We start from the raw sequence: 23,357 nt of genomic DNA, 5'->3' as shown, positions 1-23,357 counted from the left end.
GGGCTTTCTCTTGGCATCTGGTTGGCCACTGTGTGTACAGGATGCTGGACCAGATCTAGGACTCTCTTCTTTTGTTCTTAAGTCAGTGCACCTAAGGGTTGTAGACAGGCTGGGACAACCACATCTCTAGATCGATGTTTTGCATTCGCTAGGGTTTTGTTTTGTTTTCTGAGTGGGGTGGAAATTTGCTTTATAGATGGACAGCCTCCATTTAATGAATGAGAGCTTGGTTCAGGAACAATTCGAAGTGGGGCATATCAACAACCGCTGCCACCAACTGTGTGGCAGAATTCCTCTTGCTCAGAGTGGATTTTTCAGGAGAATTCCTCTTGCTCAGAGTGGATTTTTCAGGAGACTTTGGCTTAAGTGATCGGGGGGGGGGCACTGCTTGTCATTATGATAGCGAGCAGAACAGGGAAGAAATTTTAAGTGTTCTTCAAAAAAATCTACTCTTAACAGCACAAGCATACCGGTACATGTTTACTCAGAGATAAAGCCACTCCAAGTTCAATGAGGCTTATTCCTAGTTACTTATTTGTCTTTTAAAGTGTCCTGCTATATCCACAATAATAGTAGCTAAATGGGAAAGTATCTTCTCACAGGAAACCCCAGTGTTTCTACATGAGTTATTGATTCTAAGTATGCCTTGTGGTTGGAAGGAGAAAAGCCAAGGGAGCAGGGGCTCATTCAGAGAGACACCAGGCAGCCTCCTCTGTGGATGGGTCTTTCCGCTTTCTGAATCAGGAACTTCAGGGTTCTAGCAAATAACAAAAATAGTAGATCTAGTAAGCCTGGTATCTGCCCACCTTTGATTTAGAAGACGTTCCGCTTTGCGCTTGCCAGTCTTTTCACTGCCAGCTTCACTTCCTGGTTCCGTAGGCTGTATATAATGGGGTTTAGCATGGGGGTTACAATGCAATACAGGGCTGAGACCAGTGTGTCCACATCTAAGGAATAGCCTGCACTGGGCCGGTTGTAATTAAAGAGAGCAGTCCCAAAGAACATAATGACCACTGCAAGATGAGACGTGCATGTAGAGAAAGCCTTCCTCCTGCCCTCTGTGGAACGGATCTGGAGGATGGCTAAAGCGATGAAGACGTAGGAGATGATGATGAAGAAGCAAGGGCTAACCCCAATGAACATGCTGGCTGTGTGGAGCACAATATTATTCAGGGCTGTATCCGTGCAGGACAACTCCAAAAGCGGGGGGACGTCACACATAAAATGGCGGATCTCCCTCGGCCCACAGAACGACAGGGTGGATGTCAAGAGAGTGTGTACAAGGGAGTTCAGGAAGCCCCCTGTCCACGACCCAGCCACCATTTGGAAGCAGACTTTCCTATTCATGATGACCGTGTAGAGCAGCGGGTGACAAATGGCTACGTATCGGTCATAAGCCATGGCCGCTAGGAGGATGCACTCTGACCCAACACAAGAAATGAGGGAGAAGATTTGGACCATGCATCCAGCGTAGGAGATGGTCTTGGACTCTCGGAGGAAGTTTGCCAGCATTTGGGGGACGGTGGCGGTCATGTAGCAAAGATCAATGAAGGACAGGTGGCCGAGGAGGAAGTACATGGGTGTGTGGAGACGGCTGTTGGCCATGACAACCAGAATGATGAGGAGATTCCCCATCAAGGTCACCGTGTAAACGATGGAGAAGGCCAAGAAGAAAAATATTTGCAATTCGGGATGGTTTGAGAATCCCAGGAGGATGAATTCATGGATGGAGGTTTGGTTTTGCAGGTTTCCTACACATTGGAAAGAAGAAAGAGTATGAATGAAGCTTTGGAAGTCATGTGATGTGGTGATGGTCACTAACCTAAGCCTTATTTAGGTGTTCTCATCCCCATAAGTTAAAATCTTGAGGGGGGGGGAGAAATGGGGGCGAGCATTATAACTCTGTGCACACATGACCCCTCCTGAAGTCCTTTTTATTTTGCTTGCAATTATTTGTGCTCATGATGCTATCAGGACTATTATACAAGATCCCACATTCAGTGTTGTTCGAGCCTGCAAAAGTTTTGGGGCAGACATGCTCTTTCGTCTTCAATTTGTGCCTGTTCTGCAACTTCCTGCCAAAATCCCATAACTCTTTATACCGCAAACATTCTTGCTTATTTTTGTTCGGCTTTTGTTGTACCGTAGTGCAAGGGAGCTCCTCTGGGCAGCAATAATGCAGTAATATTGGGAAGCATCACAGAGCAATGAAGAAAATGGAATGATGTGTGGACAGTCCAGTATAAATCCATGCACAATGATTGCATTAAGAGAAATTGAGTTCATTTTAGGCTTTGGTTAGATCCAGAATGTGCAGAATGTCCATTGTCTTTTGCATACATGCTTGACTTTCAGTTTTTTTCTCCTCCCTTCTTTGAAGTCTCTTTGGGAGATTGATATTGGGAGTGTATTGGATAATGCGCAGTGGGAAAAGCTATGGCTTGCTACTCCCACATTTAGATCCGTCTCCAAAAATTTCAATGGAAACCCCTTAAAAATAATCCATCAGTGGTTCTTGACTGCAGTCTGCCTGGCACATAAGGTAAAGGTAAAGGAACCCCTGACCATTAGGTCCAGTTGTGACCAACTCTGGGGTTGTGGCGCTCATCTCGCTTTATTGGCCGAGGGAGCCGGCGTACAGCTTCCGGGTCATGTGGCCAGCATGATTAAGCCGCTTCTGGCGAACCAGAGCAGCGCACGGAAACACCGTTTACCTTCCCGCCACAGAGGTACCTATTTATCTACTTGCACTTTGATGTGCTTTTGAACTGCTAGGTTGGCAGGAGCAGGGACTGAGCAACGGGAGCTCACCCTGTCACGGGGATTCGAACCGCCGACCTTCTGATCGGTTTAACCCACAGAACCTGGCACATATGTTGGATAATTTATGCCCTCTTGTCTGCCCCCCCATACATGCCATTATCATCATCACCCTCCAAGATATGGAGAGAGAATTACTTCATTTTTACCTATTCATTATATCTTTTTCACAAAAGTTACAAAAAATAATAATAAGCAAGACCTATTAATAGAGTAAAAAGGGCAACGTGTGTGGGAAGGGTGGTAGTTTTGAAGAAATCCAGCAAAAAAAGATTTACAGAAACAGACTTCTATTTAGCTGTCTGTGGTCACAACACACATTCCAGTAAACTATGAAATCCATCCATTTATCTGCAACATTCATCTACTCATTGCTTCTGGTAGGTCATTTCAATCAAATCACTATTTTGTCTCCTTTTCATGAACCATGTATATATGATATGCAGTGTGACGCTATATGGGGACATAAGCAAATAAAAAGTTTTCTTGGGAAATGGCGCAAACCTGATTTTCTGGTTTTTCAGATCATAGGCAGGCTGAACTAGTAAGACCTACTCAGCAGCCAACTTTTGTTAACACCACCAACTTTATCTAGGGAAATTCTAGAAAGCATTGTGGAAAAGGAGGAAATGAATGAAGATTGAGGATTTCTAATAGCAGAATGCTCAGGTTTAAATACTTCTAAGCCATTGTGGCTCTTATGCTATATAAAATTTATTTAAGATATTTATACACCATTTAATTATTCACATTTCTAAGCAGCGGACTTAAAGAAAACGAGACAAGAAAACAATGAAAATTTATCATAAAACCCCAATGATACCTTAAAATGCCGTATGGAGCAAGAAAGTGGGCTGGGGGTTCACCAGAAAATATTGCAAAGCAGCTTGCAAGGGAAACAGAACAACAAAATTAAGTGATGGAATATATAAAGCAATAACAGCATTGAAATCCATAAAACAGGGTTCCACTCCCTCCTTGCCACAAGGATGCCACACACATTCACACACCAAACAAACTACACCTACATTTACACACACACAAACATGCAGTCCCTCACTCTCAACAATTCCTGGTCCCAACAGCCCCCTAGACACCCCTAGACACAGATTCAAAAGGAGCATAAGAAATGCTTGCAGCCTAAGACAAGGAGACTAAAACCAAATCTAACTTGAAAATCTCTCTCTCTCTCTCTCTCTCTCTCTCTCTCTCTCTCTCTCTCTCTCTCTATCTCTATCTCTCTCCCTTCCTCCTTCCTTCCCTCTCTCTCTTTCTCTGTCTCTCTGTCTGTCTGTCTGTCTTGAGGATGCATACCCCGCCTTTCAGTTGAAAGGAGCTCAAGGTGGCTTATGGAAAGTATGTGGCAAAAATAACAGAGGCATACAGTGGTACCTCGGGTTACATACACTTCAGGTTACATACACTTCAGGTTACAGACTCTGCTAACCCAGAAATAGTGCTTCAGGTTAAGAACTTTGCTTCAGGATGAGAACAGAAATCGTGCTGCGGTGGCGCAGCAGGAGGCCTCATTAGCTAAAGTGGTGCTTCAGGTTAAGAACAGTTTCAGGTTAAGAACGGACCTCTGGAACGAATTAAGTATTTAACCTGAGGTACCACTGTACAAGTAAAAATCTATCAACCGAAAATCTAGCAATGTTACTTCAACGGTTCTGGATCCAAATGAAGAATGTTGAGGAAAGAGCTGCAGCAAATGGAACCCTTCGTTTTAAATGCTGTTTCTGCCTTCAGTTGGTCTCTGAGCGGTGTTTTGCTGATTTGTGACGCCATGCATTTTACTTTAAGGGCTCGCTCACAGGAAGGCCATAAGTCCTCTGCCTCTTCTTCCCCATTCTCCTCCTTCTCCTCCTTCTCTACAGGACCTATTAAGGGCACCTCTTGCATAGCTGTTCATATCAAACTAGCAGCCTCTTTTATACTGAGACATTGTTCCTGGTGCGGATGGGCAAATCTGTCAATTTCAGTTTCACCAATTTCTAATTTCCCCACTCTTAAGACCAGCTCTCCATATTTCAACAGTGCAGAACTGGCCCAGGTGCATTTGTAAGAGATCAATCTTTTGGTGTGGCAGCACTCATACTTTGGAACTTTGTTGACATCCGGCAGGTGCCTTCACTGTACTCTTTTCAACACCTGCTAAAACATTTTTCTTTAGGCCAGCCTATTCATTCATTGTAGAATGTTGACATGGGCTCATGGGCTTTAGCTTATCCTTGATTTTAATTTTTAAAAATGTTTTAAACAGCTGTTTTTTCTGTTTCTCTCTCTCTTTATTGATGATTTCCTTGTTTTATTTTTTTGTAAAATGCTTTAAGTTTTTCTAAACTAAGTTGTATATAAATTTCTTTTCTTTTCCAATATTCACATTTTCATGTGCAATTTTGCCTCATATGTGGACATCTCTGCAAAGCAAATTTCCCCCAAATGCATTTGGGTGTGTTATTTGCACTAATGCATGCATTTTAATGCACATTTTAGCCTAGTCTATGCATTTTTGTACATATTATGAACTACGTGCAAACTGAACCTAATTCCTCCCTTTGTTCCTCATTACAGCTTCCACTTATACCATCTAAACACCTACCATTGAAGCCAGGAGCCATGATGGCTGCTGCAGAAGGCTGCCTCACTGGAACAGAATTGTGAAACAAAGGGATTCCCTCAAAGACCTGTGGGCATGAAAGAAGAAAATAGAGGTGCTGCAGAGCATTTGAGAATTTGTTGGAAAAAAATTAGTGTTTTTATAATGCAGGACAGCTACAATCGGTGATGATGTTCCCTCACTATTGAGTACCAGCCCTTGTCTTTTCCCCCAGAATCTTTCCACATTTGTATTAATGCGAAGTCTTCCTTTCTGAACCATCAGAGCTGGGTTAGCTAGAAAAACATCTAACCCTGATTTTAACAAGGGGTGGGGGGAGAAGAGGTGCTTACCTTGCTGGGAGCCAAGGTCTGTAGAAATGTGCTTACTTGGGTTGGCATTTTAAAATGCTTCTGTGCCTCTGAGGATATGTATTCACCGAAGGCTCTCAGATCCAGCAATCCACACCGTGGGGGTTCTGTTGTCACGGATAATGAAAAGGGAATAATTAACATAAGAAAATATGAAGAGTCTGCTGGATCAGGACAGTGGCCCATCTAGGACAGCATCCTGTCCTCACCGTGGCCAACCAGGTAAGAAAAATCTAGCTTAATATCGTCTACATCAGGGGTTGTCAACCTGGTCCATTCCACCCACTAGTGGGCATTTCAGGATTCTAGGTGGGCAGTAGGGGGTTCTACAGCACAAACTGAAACCTCCTTCCATCGAGCACTGGTAGGCAGTAAGGAAATCTTGCCATCAAGAAAGATGCATTAGTGGGCGGTAGGTATAAAAAGGTTGACTACCCCTGGTCTGGGACGCAGGTGGTGCTGTGGGTTAAACCACAGAGCCTAGGACTTGCCGATCAGAAGGTCGGCGGTTCGAATTCTCACGACGGGGTGAGCTCTCGCTGCTCAGTTCCTGCTCCTGCCAACCTAGCAATTTGAAAGCACACCAGCGCAAGTAAATAAATAGGTACCGCTCCGGTGGGAAGGTAAACGGCATTTCCGTGCGCTGCTCTGGTTTGCCAGAAGCGGCTTAGTCATGCTGGCCACATGACCTGGAAGATGTACGCCGGCTCCCTCAGCCAATAAAGCGAGATGAGCGCTGCAACCCCAAAGTCGGCCACGATTGGACCTAATGGCCAGGGGTCCCTTTACCTTTACCTTACCCCTGGTCTACATTGACAATGGCTGTCCAAGCTTTAAGGCAAGGGCCTCTCCAAGCTGCATTTGGAGATGCTGAGACTTGATCTTGGGACCTTCTGCATGCAGAGCACATGCTCTGCCACCGAGCCAGGCTCCTTCCTCAAGCATTTCTAGGGGTCTATCCTAAAGAACCCTGTTTGTGATGTACCCACCAACATTTATCTGATGAAACGGGGATATCCTAAGGAAAAGCATGACATTCTTGGGATCAAATCAGAAACCGTGACGGTGTCTGTAAATCCAGGTCTGTCCCTGGAAAATAGGGACACTTGGAGGGTCTGTGACTGACACTAGGGTGGTCACAGAAGTGTCACTAGAGAACCAAACAGCACATATTTGCACAATCTAAACGGAGACACAATGCATCTCACCCTAGTGGGGAAGATGGTGAGCAGGTGACTTGTGTTGCTGGGGTCCGCTAATCGGGCCCAAGCTGTCTCTGAAAAGCCAATAAATGATATAGACAGAGGAGATTCCCATAATCACTTGTTTATTCAGCTGAGTAAAACAGAGCAGGCGAGCCACACTCACCAGTGTGATGGTGAAGCCTCTCCAAATAGCCTTTGTTCATACTTTTTATAGGCACCCCCCTCCCTTTCCCCCTATCAAAGTTCATTGCGCTGATCAAAACACCCTGGTCTTGAAGGGGAGAGTTGCCTGGCAGAGGAAGGTCTTCCTGAAAATCACTTAGTAACTTTATCTTTTTTTTTTTTTAATAATATTTTTTATTAAGTTTATAAAGTGCAGAAAAAAAGAATAGAGAACAGATTATAAGAATAAAATAGAAAGGTTACAAATTTTCATGTTCTTTTTTCCAAATCTGCTGGACTTCCCCGCATCCTCCCAACCCTGCATTCTCTGTAATACAGAACATCAGCAATTTGTTAACTTGTTTCAATACTTATTGTATCCTTCATTTTATCATGTTACCTAATTTCAAGTGTGTTATAACCCAAATCATGTACATTTTCATTTAAACACAATAAAGTTGTTTCATTATTCTACCTCTGACTTCTTGTGCCTTAATTACCGTTTCTTTAGTTTATCATTGCTGAAGCTAGAATTTCCTAAAAGGTGCATTTTTTAACATTCATACAGCTTATAATGTTTTTTCAAATAGTCCTTAAATTTTTTCCAGTCCTCCTCTATTGTTTCTTCTCCCAAGTCTCGGATTCTGCCAGTCATTTCGGCCAGTTCCATATAGTCCATCAACTGCGTGTGCCATTCCTCCAGTGTGGGTAGATCTTGTGTCTTCCAATGCTTTGCAATCAGGATCCTTGCTGCTGTAGTGGCGTACATAAAAAAAGTTCTATCTTTCTTAAACACTCTCTGGTCCACCATGCCCAGGAGAAAGGCCTCCGGTTTCTTAGGTAAGGTAAATCTAAGTACCTTTTTTAGTTCATTATGAATCATCTCCCAAAAGGCCTTCACTTTTGGGCAGGTCCACCAGAGGTGAAAGAATGTCCCTTCCGCCTCTTTACATTTCCAACATTTATTATCAGACAGGTGATATATCTTAGCAAGCTTGACTGGGGTCATGTACCACCGGTATATCATTTTCATAATGTTTTCCTTCAAGGCACTACATGCCATAAATTTCATTCCGGTGTTCCATAACCTTTCCCAGTCTTCAAACATAATGTTATGCCCCAAATCCTGCGCCCATTTTATCATGGCGGATTTGACTGTCTCATCCTGAGTATTCCATTTAAGCAGCAAGTTATACATTCTCGAAAGTAGTTTATTTTTTGGCTCTAACAGTTCTGTCTCTAGTTTCGATTTTTCCACCTGGAATCCAACCTTCTTGTCCACTTTAAAAACCTCTTGAATTTGTGCATAGTGCAACCAATCTCGCACCTTGTTTTTTAGCTTTTCCAAGCTCTGCAACCTCCAATTGTCTCCATTTTTTTCAATTATTTCCCCATATTTAGGCCAATTGGCCTCCATGTTAAGTCTCTTACGTGCCTCTTACTTAGTAACTTTATCTGGTCTTCACATATTTGTGGCTCACCCTCCTAAATTCTAAAGCAGGCAGGTTTTTTTACAGAAGCAAAATGGTGTTGGTTAGGCTAACCAAAAAACAGGACAAGGCCTCTGTGGCTTTTCCTGAGACCCCACAGTGTGCCTCCTCACTTTGCTCTGCTGATGCTCACTGGGTGTGGGCAACTTTGAGGCCCCTTTTTCTCTCCTTCCTTGGGATTATTTATCTTTAAACTGTTCTTGGGCCAGGCAGCCCTTCAAAGAGAGAACCCATCAGATGGAGAGGGTTGTCCTCTGTACAGTAAGACACACTGTCACACTGGTAGGTTCATGTGGATGTAGGCCAGGGCTGGCCCATCCATGAGGTGAGGTGAAGCTTTGGGGAGCAGTTGGGAGAGGTGTTCCTTGCTGCACAGTTTGTATATATGCCTGCATATCCTAAAGACACCACTGTCTCTGCTGAGCCTCATTCCAAGGGAACCGAACCCTGGGCAAGTGTTGGAATCCAGTGAATACAATTGGCACATTTGCTTTCAGTCCACAGAAAATACATTCTTGATTATGTCATCCCCTATTTGCAGTGTGATTCCTTTGCATGGAAACAAATGGGGTGAAATAACATAACGATGATGCCATTTGTGGAATGAATTATGTAAATTACATTAAGTGTGTGGTTTTTCCACAGTGGACAGTGGGGGCTTTTTTCGTTTTGGGAAGATGATATGCAGCAGAATGGAAACAGTGCTCGCTTTCAAATCCCCACTCAGCCATTAAACTCACTGGGTGATACTGGGGTCAGTCGCTCGCTCTCAGCCTAACCTACCTCACAGGCTCAGGTAGGTAGCCGTGTTGGTCTGACACAGTCAAAATAAATTTAAAAAATAAAAAATTGTCCAGCTTATACCCAGAACAGTTGGTCTCTAAGGTGCTACTGGACAATTTTTATTTTTATTTATTTATTTCTACCTCACAGGGTTGATGTTAGGATAAAATGGGGGTGGGGGTGGGAGGACTATGTACGCCACCTTGAGCTCTTTGGAGGAAAGGTGGGATATAAATATTATAAAGAAATGCATGTGAAATACAGGGTGGTGCAGAAAACAATGGCTTCTCACATCCCTAGTAGCATCCATGGCTTTAAGAAATACCTTGACTGAAATTTGGATAATGGACAGATGTAAATGCCTCGGGGGTCAGATCCAGCTGCTGGATCTTTATCCAGATAATGCACACTAGGAGAACAGCAGGCTCGAAAGAGATGCAAACAACTTAACTTCTTGCAGTGTTTACTTTTTAACCTGTTCCCGGAAGAACTGTCCCTCAGCTACTGCTATGTAAAGCATAATGTGGGGTATCATTAAAAGTTAGCTGTAGTTTTTTTTCTAGTAAAGGACCTGTTTAACTTTCAGATGTGGTGCCTGGGGCCTTATTATTGTCTCCAAGCTTTCTTTAAAATGCTTCAGGGGGGAATTCCTTATTAAGATACGTTTGAGACTGATTTTCTAGTCTCTGGTGCATTCCAAACTCAAAACCATCCCTCTGGCTTTTGATTAGCTCAAAACCAAAATAACTATATACACGGGAGACTTTGCTTTGTTTTTGTTTTAGTGTCAAGAAAAGCAACATTATGTCTTCTAAACATACATTTTCCCTTTGTGTTCTAAATAGCTGGGAGGGGGGGGGGAATCACACATGCACACTTTAGCGGGATTTGTTTCATATTATCACAAAGGTTGCACCACCCCCAACATCTACTGAGTGGTAGCAAGATTCCAGGGGGTTCTTCGTGTTTCCATTAGGAATCAAAGTACTGTACAGCAGAGGCTGTCATGTCTTTAATAAATATGGTTTATTAACACACTTTTACAACTTGAGTGTAGATGCAATGCAGACTTGAACAATGCCTGTTGGGGTCTTGAACCAAAAATTGTAATCAACCATGGCAGAAACCTGAGCATCCAGGTGGAGAGACAACAAGTCAGATCTTAGGGTACTTGAAAATGCAGTTTATTGCAAAAATAGAGTAAGTACATGGGTGGCACATTCAGATGGAAATGGCAATTATTTGGTTAAAACCATAGAGAAGGCAGAAGATATGGAAGACTGGGAGAAGCACACGGTGCCGAAGGAGGGAACAATGCAAATGGACCCAGACAGACAAGTGAGGAGCCTAATTAGATTGGATAAGAGAGATTAAAATGTAAGTGATGCCTAGGCTAAGTATGGATGAAGCTGTCTGTCTGAGGCCACATCTGCACCAGACATTTAGAACACAACCCTCTGTGCAGAAGCCTCTTACTTTCATGTGGATGGAATGCAGCCTACTGTACAAAAGTTTAGAGTCACATCTGTTGTGGCACTCACTTTTTGCCTATGGCCCCACCCACATCACTGGTATGTGGTCCTTGGGTTGAAGAAGTTGACTTAAGTTGTGTTCCATTGTGCACAACAGAACATGTACACCACTCATTCCCTTAAAACTGCAGCACCGTGTGTTTTCAGTGTCCCTAAATGCTTAGCTTTGGAGCATGCGGTGGCTAAACAGCTCCCCTTTCGTGCTCATTGGGCGACTCTAGGACAATGGAGACAGAGACCCTGCTGCAGAAATTGTTGTCTTTGGCGATCACTCGTACCTGAGTACATCCTTCCACAGTGGGGACATTGGTTTCCGGGCGGGAGTTGATCACGGTGTGAATTTGCCAAGCGTGCCTTCCTCTTAGCACGTTTCTCCCTTGCTTCCTGAGCGTGAGTGTTCTTACAGAAATTTCTTACAGAAATTGCAAGAGGTCTTCAACCCCAAAGATCCTGGGCCAGCACATCACTGCCCCTGCCCCCTGCTAGGGAGACAGTTCAAGAAGATGGTGAGTCTCCTCCCCGTCCTAATGAGGGAGCAGTACAGCACCCCACAATATGAATATGATTTTTCCAGCTCCCTGGTGGACCGGGATGTTGAGAGCACAGTCATGTTGATTAGCACCCAAAATGTACCTAGAGAGAAGAGCGACAGGTTCTGCATTGCATAATAAAGCCAGAAAGTTAAGCTCAGTTGCATAAGAAGAAAGAAGCATGAAAGCATCAGAACTCGTAGTGGAGAAATCCTCCAATCGCTCCTACGGCCACGGCGGTGTTGTGAGAAGCACATTCACCTGCAAGGAAATGAGACTTTTGGTTATCAAAGGGAAGAGAGGGTGGTCATTTAAACTGGGGGTGGGGAACCTTTGGCCCTCCTGTTGTTGCTTAACTACAGCTTCCATCAGCACCGGGAAGCATGGCCAAGGCCAAAGGATGCTTGGAGTTCTAGTTTAGCAAATTCTGGGAAGGTTCCCACAAACTATATAGTCTCAACAATGGGCTCTGTGCTTTATAGGTTTCTTACAAACATGGAACGAGTGTTATGTGGCACTTGCAATGGTGCCAGTTTTGCAGCTCAAAGCCGTCAAGCAGACACATACAGGGTAAGGCAATCTCACAGATAAACTGTTCCCAAGTTGTTATGGTCTTCATATACTAATAGTAACAGCTTGAACTTTGCCTGGTAGCAAATTGGTAGCCAATGCAGGTCTCTGAACAAAGTATTAGACATACTCAGAGTAGCATATCCATTGAAATCAATGGATCCGATGGCTCTACTCATGGGTGACTTGGTACATTATTTTTAAAATGTGTGATAGGTTGGGAGACAATTTTTATCTATGCACCCACACCAGTTGCCATTATCTTTACCTTCAAGAATCTTCTCCGTTCTCTTTACTCTTTGTGCTTCCTTTTGATGGTCTTCAGAAACTGGGCTGGAGGAGTCTAACAGGTCACCGAGAAAAAAAGAGTCATTTGCTTGAAGGCAGAGGATGTGCTTTAGAATGTGGGTCCTCATTCAGTCACAAACTTACAAGGCAAACTGTGCATGTTACTCAATGGGATTTCCCACTGAGCATGATGGAACTTTCAGAGTAAACATAGACACATCTGCTCCGAAGTAAGTCTCGTTCTCTTCCATAGGGTTTACTCCAAGGTAAGAGGGTATAGGATTGTAGCCTTATTCTTTACCAACAGTGCAATCCAAACCCAAGATCTGCCAAGGTGAGAGTTTGGATCTGGCAGTTCTTGGACTTTCCCAGCTTGGGTACCTTACGCCGGTTGAGCCAGAGATACCCCAGAGTAAGTTCCTCAGCCAGTACGACTTAAACCAGAGTAAGTTAAAAAATGGGAGGTTTTCGGAGGGCGTGAACAAAGCTAGACTCGCCCAGTGGCAGAGCTGCATGCTCCGGCACTGGGAGCGGAGAGCAGGCGGGGGTGTGGCTCGCCATCCACAGGGGTGTGGTGCCCAGTTCGGTTGGGGGGTGCATGGTGAGCATCTGGGGGAGCGGCCATGATGGTACCCCCTTCCCTGAAATTTGCCTAATCCTATTGGATTTGTAGCAACTCTACTCAAGTTGCAGCATTCATTTTCTCCATAGATTTATTTTTAAAAACACAAATTATGTAATTTGCACTCTAGCACTGGATGAATCAAACAGCAGTGCTCACTCACCGAACATCCAGAAACATCCTCTTTCCCTTTTTTGCCAGTTGAGAATGATGTCCAGCCACCGTGGTTTATAGAAATCAGAGAATCCAGCCAGGCCACAAAACAAAACTGAGAAGCAGAATGCAAACACATTAAATGGCAACTACTGTCTACCACCCATCCTTCCTTCTTTCCATCCATCATGGAACCCAGCAGTCAGTCTCTCACCCAAACACCAAGCAGACTTGGACCAGCTTAACTTCAGCAAAGATGGTAGCCTCACATGTCTTCATGGGGCCCTGCACTTCTTATTGTACATTATGATGCTTTGCGCTCATGGTACTATTTGGATGGCCCAACACAATCCTGCCTCCAACCTTATTCATGCCCACAAAAGTTTTGGGGTGGACATACTGCTTCATTTCCGTTCAGTGCTTATCCTGCGTTGTTGTTGTTGTTGTTGAAATCCTTTAACTTTTTATACCACAAATGTTCTGAGGGTTTTTTGGTCCCATTTTTATGCAGTGGTATCTGTTAGGATTGTCCTACTTTTGTGTAGGACCCTGGCAGAGACACATGCCCGACTGGCATGTCCTCTCCCTCCTGGTCGATCTTTCACGAGCTTCAAAAGCTTTCTTCAGCCTGACCATCACAGCGACTGATGCCAAAAGGCATTAGCACACTTAGGGATCCTGCAGAGTATTGCAGTTCATGTAACAGAACTCAGTAGCACAGCATTTTGGCTAATCTACTTTATTTACATATAGTACACTCGGAGCATTGTGACTTAGCTCCTTCCTCTTTCCCATCAGACAACAAAGGAAGGAAGGAAGGAAGGAAGGAAGGAAGGACAATAGCCCTACATTCTGGAACACAGTAGCACAAAACATCCTGTCTCCATCACTTCCCACACTGCGGAATGAAAACAGACAACAATCCCATGACTGCAAACGTGGAGCAAGCATCCTAACAGTACCTTGGTTCTCAAACGTCTTGGTGTTCAAACAACTTAGAACCTAAACACTGCAAACCCGGAAGTAAGTGTTAGGATTGCGAACTTTTTTCGGAAGCCGAACGTGCTCCGTTTTGAGTGCCATACTTCAGTTTTGAGTGTTACGCTGAGGTCTGCCTGTTTTATGCTATTTATTTTGTATTTTTGTTTTTGCGGCTCTTTTTGTTTTGTTTTTGTGACTGTGTGGAACCCAGTTCAGCTACTGATTGATTGTGTGACTGCAGTACATTGTTTAGTGCTTTCATTTTATGGATCAGTGATCTCGTTAGATAGTAAAATTCATGTTAAATTGCTTTTTTAGGGGTTGTTTTTAAAAGTCTGGAACGGATTAATCCATTTTGCATTACTTTCTATGGGGAAGCATGCCTTGATTTTGGAATGCTTTGGTTTTGGAACGGACCTCCAGAACAGATTAAGTTTGAGAACCAAGGTACCACTGTAAAGTGGTTCCCTGAGTGAAAAACACTGCCTTGAACAGTGACACTACAACACAGCAGTAAGGCCACTTACTGTTTTCCGTAAAAAGGTCTCCCACAGTCCCTAGGAGTGCTTGCTTTTCAGCTTCGACATTGATTTGCATCATTAAGTGACAGAACACACTCTTGTAATATTGCGCATTGTGGAAGAGGGGATCCGAGCATCCTTTCTAGATGTGAACAAGAAGCAGGGGAAGAAAGACTGTTTTTCATATACCATCTTGTAGCACTCAGTTTTGCTTGTCGAGAAAGGGATGGTGAAGAATGGAAGTATTCAGCTAATCAGAGAAACTGTCACTGCTCTTCCTCCCAATATCATCATTAAACTACATAGAGAGAACCAGTGTAAATATTCACAAATATTCAACACTCTGAAGATTTCGCCAGGACACATTTGAGTGGGAAAATCTAGAATGAGACTTTTGAACCTTAAAAGATTCAAAATGAGTGTGCTTTCAACCCGATGGCATTTTGTGATTGTTTACATAGGTAAAAGCCCCTATTCCCCTCACAGAGCTACAATACCCAGAGTGATTTAACAACCAGTCATTTCCCCTAGCAATTCCCATAGAATTGTCACTCTGGAATGGGAACAGGGGGGGTCTCTTAAGAAGTCTCAGGACCTGTAACAAAGTATGATCCCAGGATTCCTTGTGGGAAGCCATGACTGTTAAAAGTGGTATAATACGTCTTTAGATATTCTATTGATAACTGAAGCACTGGAAGGGCAATTTCAACCAAGATAGTGGCTGCATTGTGGTCCTGCAAGAAACTATCCCCGCTCCTAGCAAGGATTCTTTTTAAAAAAACAACAACCCAAAACCCAATACCCCATAACCCACAACCCAACTGCAATTTACACAATAATGTAACATGCAGTTAGCCCTAAATATGTGCTTTCCACCTAACAGTTGCTCTCAAGTACTAAATACCATTACATGTCAACCATTAAATACTACCCAGTACTAAACCAATGCATGTCAACTATCAATGCTGTCAAATATTGACACTGAATGTTAAAACCACATCCAATACAGACAGTACAACTTATTCTATGAATATTTGACCAATCTGTTCAAGCACACACATTTACGTACAATGTGCCTCAGAAGTCATTCACAAACATTAACCAGTTTTAACTGTTTTTAATTCTGAATTAAATTGTCACTGGTCCTGGGTCCTGCGAGTGAAAGGTGGGTAATAAATTACTCTACTACCACCACCACCACTAGAGTAGTACTAATCTAGTAGTAGTAGTAGTATTCATGGTACTTTTCGTCCAAGGTTCTTGATTCTGGATGAAAGGTGATATTCTGAACGTAATGCTAGGCTCATTCCCATTCCCTACTCCTGCCTGCCCCCCATTAATGTTTCTGCCCTGTTAGCAAAGCACATGGCCAACTCCTTACCATCTCCGCAAACAGGAAGTAGAAAAGCTGATGGGACAGGCCATATCCTGAGCAGTGTGTTTTTATCATGATGCTTCTGCAGTTATCTGGAACAAGGCAAGGTGTGCCACCAGCCCTTTTGTAGAAAAGCATGGCATTAGGCAATTTCAAGAGCCAGACAGGTGAGAGATTTGTGTAACAGGCAACCCATGCTTCAGGGGTACCTGGACTGCATGAGACACACCAGTACTGTGGTGTTAAACCAAGATACTGTTGCATGCACCCCAATCTCTAGGTGGCGAGAGACTCCTGGGGTTCCAGCCATTACCTAGCATTTGGTTTTCTTAAAATGAAGGTCAACAGACACTGTGGCGTCTTTAGGATTTATGGTTTCATTTACATATATAAATCTAGAGCAGGGGTCGGCAACCTGCAGCCCATGGGCCACAAGTGGCCCACGGGGATCATTTAAACGGCCCACGAGCCGCCCCCGAACTGCCTGCTTGGCAAGTCCCCCAATACTGCACTAAACCGGCGCAGCGCGGAGCAGGGACTCACTTCCGTGGCACTAGAAATCACGTTTGTGCAGACGCGATCTGGCCCACAGAACGATCTCCGAGGGAGTGAACCGGCCCAGGTGAGGTAAACCTTGCCAACCCCTGATCTAGAGTCACAATGTTAACACTAGGTACGACAGAGAGATAAGCAAAATTCCTACCCTGATCCTAGCAGGCTGGATATGCAGGAATCGCTTGTATCCAAGTCCAGACATGAGCCGTTGGTTGGGGAGAAAGAAACAGGAGGGTCATTCTGAGACCACTGATGGGGAATCTTCCAAAACCCTGGGCTTAAAGCTTGATGAAATGCTGCAGGGAGGGGTGGGTAGCAAGGGGAAGAGATAATTATTATTTTGCAATGACTTAGTTTGTAGGCAATAATACTGAGCTAGAGAGACCATTGTTACGACTTGGAATAGGGGAGCTTCCTATGTCCCAATAGGACAGGGGTAGGAACGCGGGTGGTGCTGTGGGTAAAACCTCAATGCCTAGGGCTTGCCGATCGCATGGTCGGCGGTTCGAATCCCCATGGCGGGGTGAGCTCCCGTCTTTCGGTCTCAGCTCCTGCCCACCTAGCAGTTCGTCAGCACAATTAAGTGCAAGTAGATAAATAGGTACCGCTTTATAGCGGGAAGGTAAACAGCGTTTCCATGTGTTGCGCTGGTGCTGGCTCGCCAGAGCAGCTTCGTCACGCTGGCCACGTGACCCGGAAGTGTCTCTGGACAGCACTGGACCCCGGCCTCTTAAGTGAGATGGGTGCACAACCCTAGAGTCAGACACGACTGGCCAGTATGGGCAGGGGTACCTTTACCTTTTACCTTAGGAACGGATGACAACAGTGAATCTGTGAACCCTTACATGGCTAAGAGGCAGGTACATGCTGCCTGAGGGCCTCATTGCCCTGACTACATTCAAACATATTTCATACACATGTCAATTTTGTGTGAATACCTATTTGAACTTAGGAAGGGCTGGCATTATATGTTTCATTTAAGATTCATATACTGACGATCACTGTAACTGCAATGTGAACTGATGATGGCTTAATGTTTTTATTAGTACAATTTATATATTAAATTTTATCATATTTTATTTTATTTTCTCTCTTTTTCTTCTTCTTTCTCTTTTCTTCTTATTTAATTTGCAAATAAAAATCAATAATAATAATAAGACAGGGTGGGGAATCGTTTTCTGCCCAAGGGCCACATTCCCTTCTTGGCAACCTCCTGGGGGCCATATGCCAGCGGTGGGTAGGGCCAGAAGCAAAAGTGGGTGGGGCAGTACATGCAAATTTTACCATTGTTCTGTAGGCTAATTTCTGCACACACTTGCTGTCTTCCACAGGGGCGGCCCATCCCGTTTTACCACCTGAGGTCTACCTCAGGGACAGGCTGGTCCTGATACTCCAACCAGTCCAACATGAGGGGTTATCAGAGTTCAGGGACACATTCCAGCCAGGCAGAAACATTTCTGGGTGAAGCAGGGCCATTGAGGGTTGTGGCCTGGGGAGAGTTCCAGGGGCCAGAAAGAGAGGCCTGGAGGGCGACATTTCCCCCCTGGGGTTGAGCCTTGTCACCCCTGTGATAAGTCACCTTGAAACATGGGGATAGCAGATATTTGGGGAACGTCTTTGCCCTAAAGACAGATTCCTGCCAGCCTACCGTCCTCTCTAGCTGCAGCCCACCCACCCCCCATTCCACTATGGTGAGGTTTGATGCTACCTCTGTAAGAATCCGGCTCGTTCTTCTCTAGAGCACGCTTTGCCTTTTCAATCAGAGCTGACACCTTTGAATCCAAGCGTTGCACTCGCACTCGCTCCGACTCTAATCCAGACACCGAGGCCCATTTCTCCAATGTTCCATTCAGATACGCTGGATATTTAGAGAAGGGAAAGAAGATGTTTGAACCTCTAAAGAGTTGGGGTGGGTCAAGTCCCCCCCCCCCGTTATATCCAACTAAGTTCTATTCACTGTAAACCTATTGACATTGGTGAACCTAAGTGAGTCATGCCTATTTACTTCAATGGGTCTACTCTGGGTAGGACCAGCATTGGACACAGCCCACAGTTCTTCACATTTCTGCACTAGTGTTCTCTCTCTCTCTCTCTCTCCCTCCCCACCCCCCTAAATAAATCTACACTTATTTCTTTACTTTCTGGCCCCTTCATTCAGTGTTATAACAAAGACAATTTTGCCTCTGTCTAGAAGAACCTGAAGGAAAAGCTGCTTGGTTTTTAATGCTCAGAGGGGTAGGAAGCACTCCTCACCCAAGAAAGACGTCTGGAAAATGACTGTACAAAATAAAGTCACACCCAGACTTGACGAGTGAAGCTGGCAATTTTTAAGGTGAGAGGAAAGAAAGAAAGAAAGGAAGGAAGGAAGGAAGGAAGGAAGGAAGGAAGGTAGGTGGTGTGACAGGATGAATTAGTCTAAAACATACTTAGTTGGGAGGGAGCCCCATTGAACATAATGGGACTTAGGGCTCAGCCACACTTTCCTTTTGCCCTACTCTTCGCAGACAAAGGCCCACATTTTGTAGGCCCTGAGCTTTCCCTACAAAAACCTGCTCAGTCAGAGCAAATGTCATTTTAGGTTTTCTAGGGATTGCTTCAGTTCAGCTTCAAAGAGCGAGTTTTCATGGGGAAAGCTCCGGAGCTAAAACACCAAAAGTGCACGGACCATGCCTGGAAAGAGGGGAGGAAAGGTGAGTGTGGATAAGCCATTATTCCTGAGTAAACATGCCTAAGGGTTGTGCTATATGTCTCCAAAGTAGCTGGAACTGTACCTTGCAACAGACGATATCCAAGCACTCCATCTATGTTGAGTTCATTATATTGCTCTTCCAGGAACAAAGTTGCTTTCTCCAGTGAGGAGATGATCGAATTCCTCTTGTCCTCACATCTGGATAAATTCAGGTTAAGGAGGAAAATCAACAGCTGGAAACGGAGGAACAGCATGCTTTGCTAGAAGGGCTCTGCCACTGAGGAGTGCCAGTTGCTTCTGAGCGGTGCCTGGGAAGTGTCCTGCTCCACTCTTTCAAAGCAAAATATTATCTGTGCAAATACTTGTCAAAGGGAGGGACAAAGCACTACACTATGACTCCGTGGACACCTTCGGGAAACATTTGCATGGTATGTGAATGTCCAGGTGCTGTTCTTCTGATGAATCATTTGCACACATCCTTTCTCCTGGATGTGCAGGGTAGCTCAGGTGGTACAGCATGAGAATCTCGGGTTTGTGGGTTCAAGCCCCACGTTGGGCAAAAGATTCCTGCATTGCAGGGAGTTGGGCTAGATGACCCTCATTGTTCCTTCCAACTCTATGATGCTATGAATTTCATCTTTCTCTTGATCCTTTAGTCAGTCCATGTATTCTGGTTCTTCTCAGTGGCTGTTTCTTCTAGAATTTCAGCATGAGAGATACCTGAATCCAATCCTCTTCAGGGGACAAATCAAATCTTCTCCAACCCCAAGTTAACCATTCTGAGCTTTCAGCTTGAACAACTTCAGTTGACAAGTTTACCTCCTCTTCTTTAAGAATTTCTCTTTTTAAATTAGTGTTTCAGGCTTCTTCCATAAATGTTCCGCAGTTCAGTCTAAGGTGTTTGTGTATAGAGTGGATGTTTCTTTTTATTGCTCTCTTCTTTACTTTTTTAAAATAATATTTTTATTAAAGTTTTCTTGGTTTACAGAGGTATGCGCAATGTCTCTTTTTTCAAGTTACATTTTCCATAGGTCAGTTTCATTTGTTGAGGCATTAGGGTTACATTAGGAAGAAACGGGGCGGGGGGGGGAGAGGTGGAGGGAGGAAAGGCGAGTGGGGGTGGGGTCAGGAGGCGATGTTTCTATTTTGCTTAATGTATGTGTGGGGTTTTGCATCAGCATCGTTTGTGCAGATTCTCTTTGCTATTCGCTTGTGTTTCTTTGGTGGTGAGAGAAATTGGGGTTGGCCTAGGGTGCGGTCGCCTTTTGCCCGTTTGTGATTGGCTGTGGTGAACTTTGTTTTCGTGTGTGAGTGGGGTGGGTGGGTGTTTTTGAATCAGGTTAGCCATATTGATTCGTATGCTGTTGGTGGATTCTTGTCGTCTTGTTGGGCTGTGTATGTGATAAAGGGGAGCCATTTCTAACAGATAAATGGGTGAACGTCTTGTCTGCCTATTCCTTTGTGGTGATTCATGCTCTGTGAGATGGGAGATCCCCAGGGACTTAAAGCACCAGGTCCCAGTTTTACAGTTTAATGAGCAGAGTTGAATCTCCTTTCGTTGTTTTCTCTCAGTCTAGTTTTCCTGCAGAGTTTAAAGGCTTATCCACATTAACCTTTCCACTGCTCTTTCCAGGCACAGTCCATACTTTAAACCTCTGTGTCTAAGTGCCCTTTTTTCTTCTTTTGCCCTGGATCTTTCCCCACAAAAACTCACTCTTTAAAGCTGATTCAGAGGAAATGGCAACCTGCAGAAAATCCGAATCAATGTTTGCTCTGATTGAGTGTTAAAAGAGCAGCTTTTCATGGGGAAAGATCTGGGGGGGGGGGGGGGAGAAAAAGAAAAGGAAGAAAGAAAAACACTTGGACATGGAGCTTTAAAATGTGGACATGTGCCTGGAAAGAGTGGATCAAAAGATAAGTGTGGATATGCCCTAACTGGAAACACAAGCTGAAAACCAGAAATTTGTATACGATCTTGGATACCTGTAGATCTCAGGGCAGTTCACTACATAAAATCACAATGTAAAAAACACAAAACATGTAATAAAAATATGAACAAAAACAAACACACATTTAAAGGGGCATTGGATATCAGTCAGCCAAAGACCAAGGGAAAATGTTCTAAAAAGACTTTATGGCATGGTTGTAAACTTTTACAAAGTTGTAAGTCTTATCCTGTTGCCTTGCAGAAGTCATGCCAAAAAAACCCCCTCTCCCCTCTACCAACTTCCTCACTAAAGAATCAACCAATTTTTAAAAAAGATTTTCTGTAAGTACAATGAAGAGCTTGTCTCCCAACTATCTCTGTTGCCATCTCGATCATTGGCAATTTGAGTGTTTTCAGCAAGTGTGATTTCCCCTGCCATCACCATGCTCTGCTAGTTCTTGGCATAAAATTAAAGGGGATATGCCCTTTAAATGTTGTATTAACATTTCAAGGTTAAATTGGTGCATTGTTGTCGTCCCCTCTTTATTCATGCCTTGACAAAACACCCTTTTTCAAGCAATTGTGACTGTGCAAGCATTTATCCAGCTGAACTGGGAATAGAACCATCAGGTGGCAAAGTCTTGGATGAGTCCAGCTGGTGACCCCTGATTCCAATTCCCATTTTGGTGGGGTGATTGTTTTTATTTTTACTTTATAATACACAAAAAGCAATAGACAAAGCAAGTGAGTTAAAGAAAAGAAAGCAAGGCAGTGAGAAGAGAGGAGAGAGTGCTAGTATTCAAAAAACAGCGTTATAATTCCTAACAATTGTCCTTCACAAATACATTACTATTCAAGAATGGTTCTGCATAGCGGTCCATGAGAAGTGGGTGGCTGCCAGTCATGGTCCTTTTACCTTAACGTATTCAGTAAATGGATGCAAAACATTTGAAAAGTTGCTGTTCCTTTTTGGGTAGTGTAGGATTTGGGCATCTTTTGTTAACTTTTCCATTAGAGCAATGGTCCACCAGCTCTGGAGGTAAAATCAGCATCCTTGTGTGCAACCTATAGGGCTTGGGGATGTTATCTGCATCCTTGGGGATGTTATCTGCATTCTTGGAGTAGGCCAGCTTCTGGACCATCCATCCGTCACCAGCCTTCTCTCCTGTGCCCTCTAGGAAGAAGGGGAGATCATTGTGGAGAGCTTGCTGAACATCTCCTGGGGGCTGCTCAGGTCCATCAGCTTGCAGATGCAGGATGACAGCTAGTGCATCTGCCCACTGCCTTCCTCCTCCTCCTATTGGCATTCCGGTTGCAACCTGGGAACACACTCTGAGTATAACCTACCTCGCAGGGTTGTTGTGAGCAGTGCTTTTTTCTGGGGGGGGGGGGGAGAAGGGACGCAGGGGTAACCCTAACCCTAACCCTAAACATTACTTTAATCTAAGTTTGGCCTCATTGAGGAACAGTATTTCATATGGGTAGGAAAATGAGACCCCTGACCCCTGACAGTTAAGTCCAGTTGCGAACAACTCTGGGGTTGCGGCGCTCATCTCGCTTTACTGGCCAAGGGAGCCGGCGTTTGTCCGCAGACAGTTTTTCTGGGTCATGTGGCCAGCATGACTAAGCCGCTTCTGGCGAACAAGAGCGGTGCACAGAAACACCGTTTACCTTCCCGCCGGAGTGGTACCTATTTATCTACTTACACTTGATGTGCTTTCAAACTGCTAGGTTGGCAGGAGCTGGGACCGAGCAACGGGAGCTCACCCCGTCGGCAAGCCCAAGATGCTCAGTGGTTTAGACCACAGCGCCACCCATGTCCCCAAACATGAGAGTAAAGGTAAAAGGTACCCCTGCCCGTACGGGCCAGTTGTGTCCGACTCTAGGGTTGTGCGCCCATCTCACTTAAGAGGCCGGGGGCCAGCGCTGTCCGGAGACACTTCCGGGTCACGTGGCCAGCATGACGAAGCTGCTCTGGCGAGGCACCACCAGCGCAGCACATGGAAACGCCGTTTACCTTACCGCTATAAAGCGGTACCTATTTATCTACTTGCACTTAGGGGTGCTTTCGAACTGCTAGGTGGGCAGGAGTTGGGACCGAAAGACGGGAGCTCACCCCGCCGGGGGATTCGAACCGCCGACCATGCGATCGGCAAGTCCTAGGCACTGAGGTTTTACCCACAG

The 23,357-nt window shown here is 44.5% G+C and overlaps 2 protein-coding genes across 3 annotated transcripts; both read right to left on the bottom strand.

Annotated features, from left to right (window-relative positions):
- Positions 1–813: 813 nt before the first annotated feature.
- LOC310831513 (olfactory receptor 5V1-like) lies at positions 814–8,902 on the bottom strand (the record flags this gene model as incomplete). Its single annotated transcript, XM_083712125.1, has 4 exons — positions 8,761–8,902; positions 5,773–5,897; positions 5,423–5,507; positions 814–1,751 (listed from the first exon to the last, which is right to left on the bottom strand). The coding sequence occupies exons 2-4, from the start codon at positions 5,818–5,820 to the stop codon at positions 814–816; spliced, it is 1,071 nt and encodes a 356-aa protein (XP_083568251.1). The 5' UTR covers positions 5,821–5,897; positions 8,761–8,902.
- Positions 8,903–10,437: 1,535 nt separating this feature from the next.
- LOC310831007 (UPF0764 protein C16orf89 homolog) lies at positions 10,438–22,259 on the bottom strand. Of its 2 annotated transcripts, none has more exons than XM_083711006.1 (8): positions 19,329–22,259; positions 18,266–18,415; positions 16,706–16,853; positions 16,009–16,123; positions 14,634–14,769; positions 13,136–13,240; positions 12,331–12,405; positions 10,438–11,753 (listed from the first exon to the last, which is right to left on the bottom strand). In XM_083711006.1, the coding sequence occupies exons 1-8, from the start codon at positions 19,498–19,500 to the stop codon at positions 11,683–11,685; spliced, it is 972 nt and encodes a 323-aa protein (XP_083567132.1). In that variant the 5' UTR covers positions 19,501–22,259; the 3' UTR covers positions 10,438–11,682. The 2 variants fall into 2 exon arrangements, with proteins under 2 accessions (XP_083567132.1, XP_083567133.1); XM_083711007.1 differs by lacking the exon at positions 19,329–22,259 and adding an exon at positions 18,696–18,726 and having other exon boundaries at positions 11,252–11,753.
- Positions 22,260–23,357: the final 1,098 nt, after the last annotated feature.

The sequence above is a fragment of the Podarcis gaigeae genome (genome assembly GCF_964106915.1).
Source record: "Podarcis gaigeae genome assembly, chromosome: 14".
Lineage (NCBI taxonomy): Eukaryota > Metazoa > Chordata > Lepidosauria > Squamata > Lacertidae > Podarcis > Podarcis gaigeae.
This window is presented reverse-complemented; position numbering and strand designations above follow the sequence as displayed.

What these genes read in the sequence shown, in the direction of transcription:
- LOC310831007 (XM_083711006.1), bottom strand. Translation starts at nt 19,500, where the DNA reads ATGCTGTTCCTCCGTTTCCAGCTGTTGATTTTCCTCCTTAACCTGAAT. An exon ending in ACTTCCTGTTTGCGGAGATG is followed by an intron (nt 14,770 to 16,008) that starts GTAAGGAGTTGG and finishes GTTCACATCTAG; the next exon opens with AAAGGATGCTCGGATCCCCT. An exon ending in AGGATGTTTCTGGATGTTCG is followed by an intron (nt 12,406 to 13,135) that starts GTGAGTGAGCAC and finishes GTGACCTGTTAG; the next exon opens with ACTCCTCCAGCCCAGTTTCT.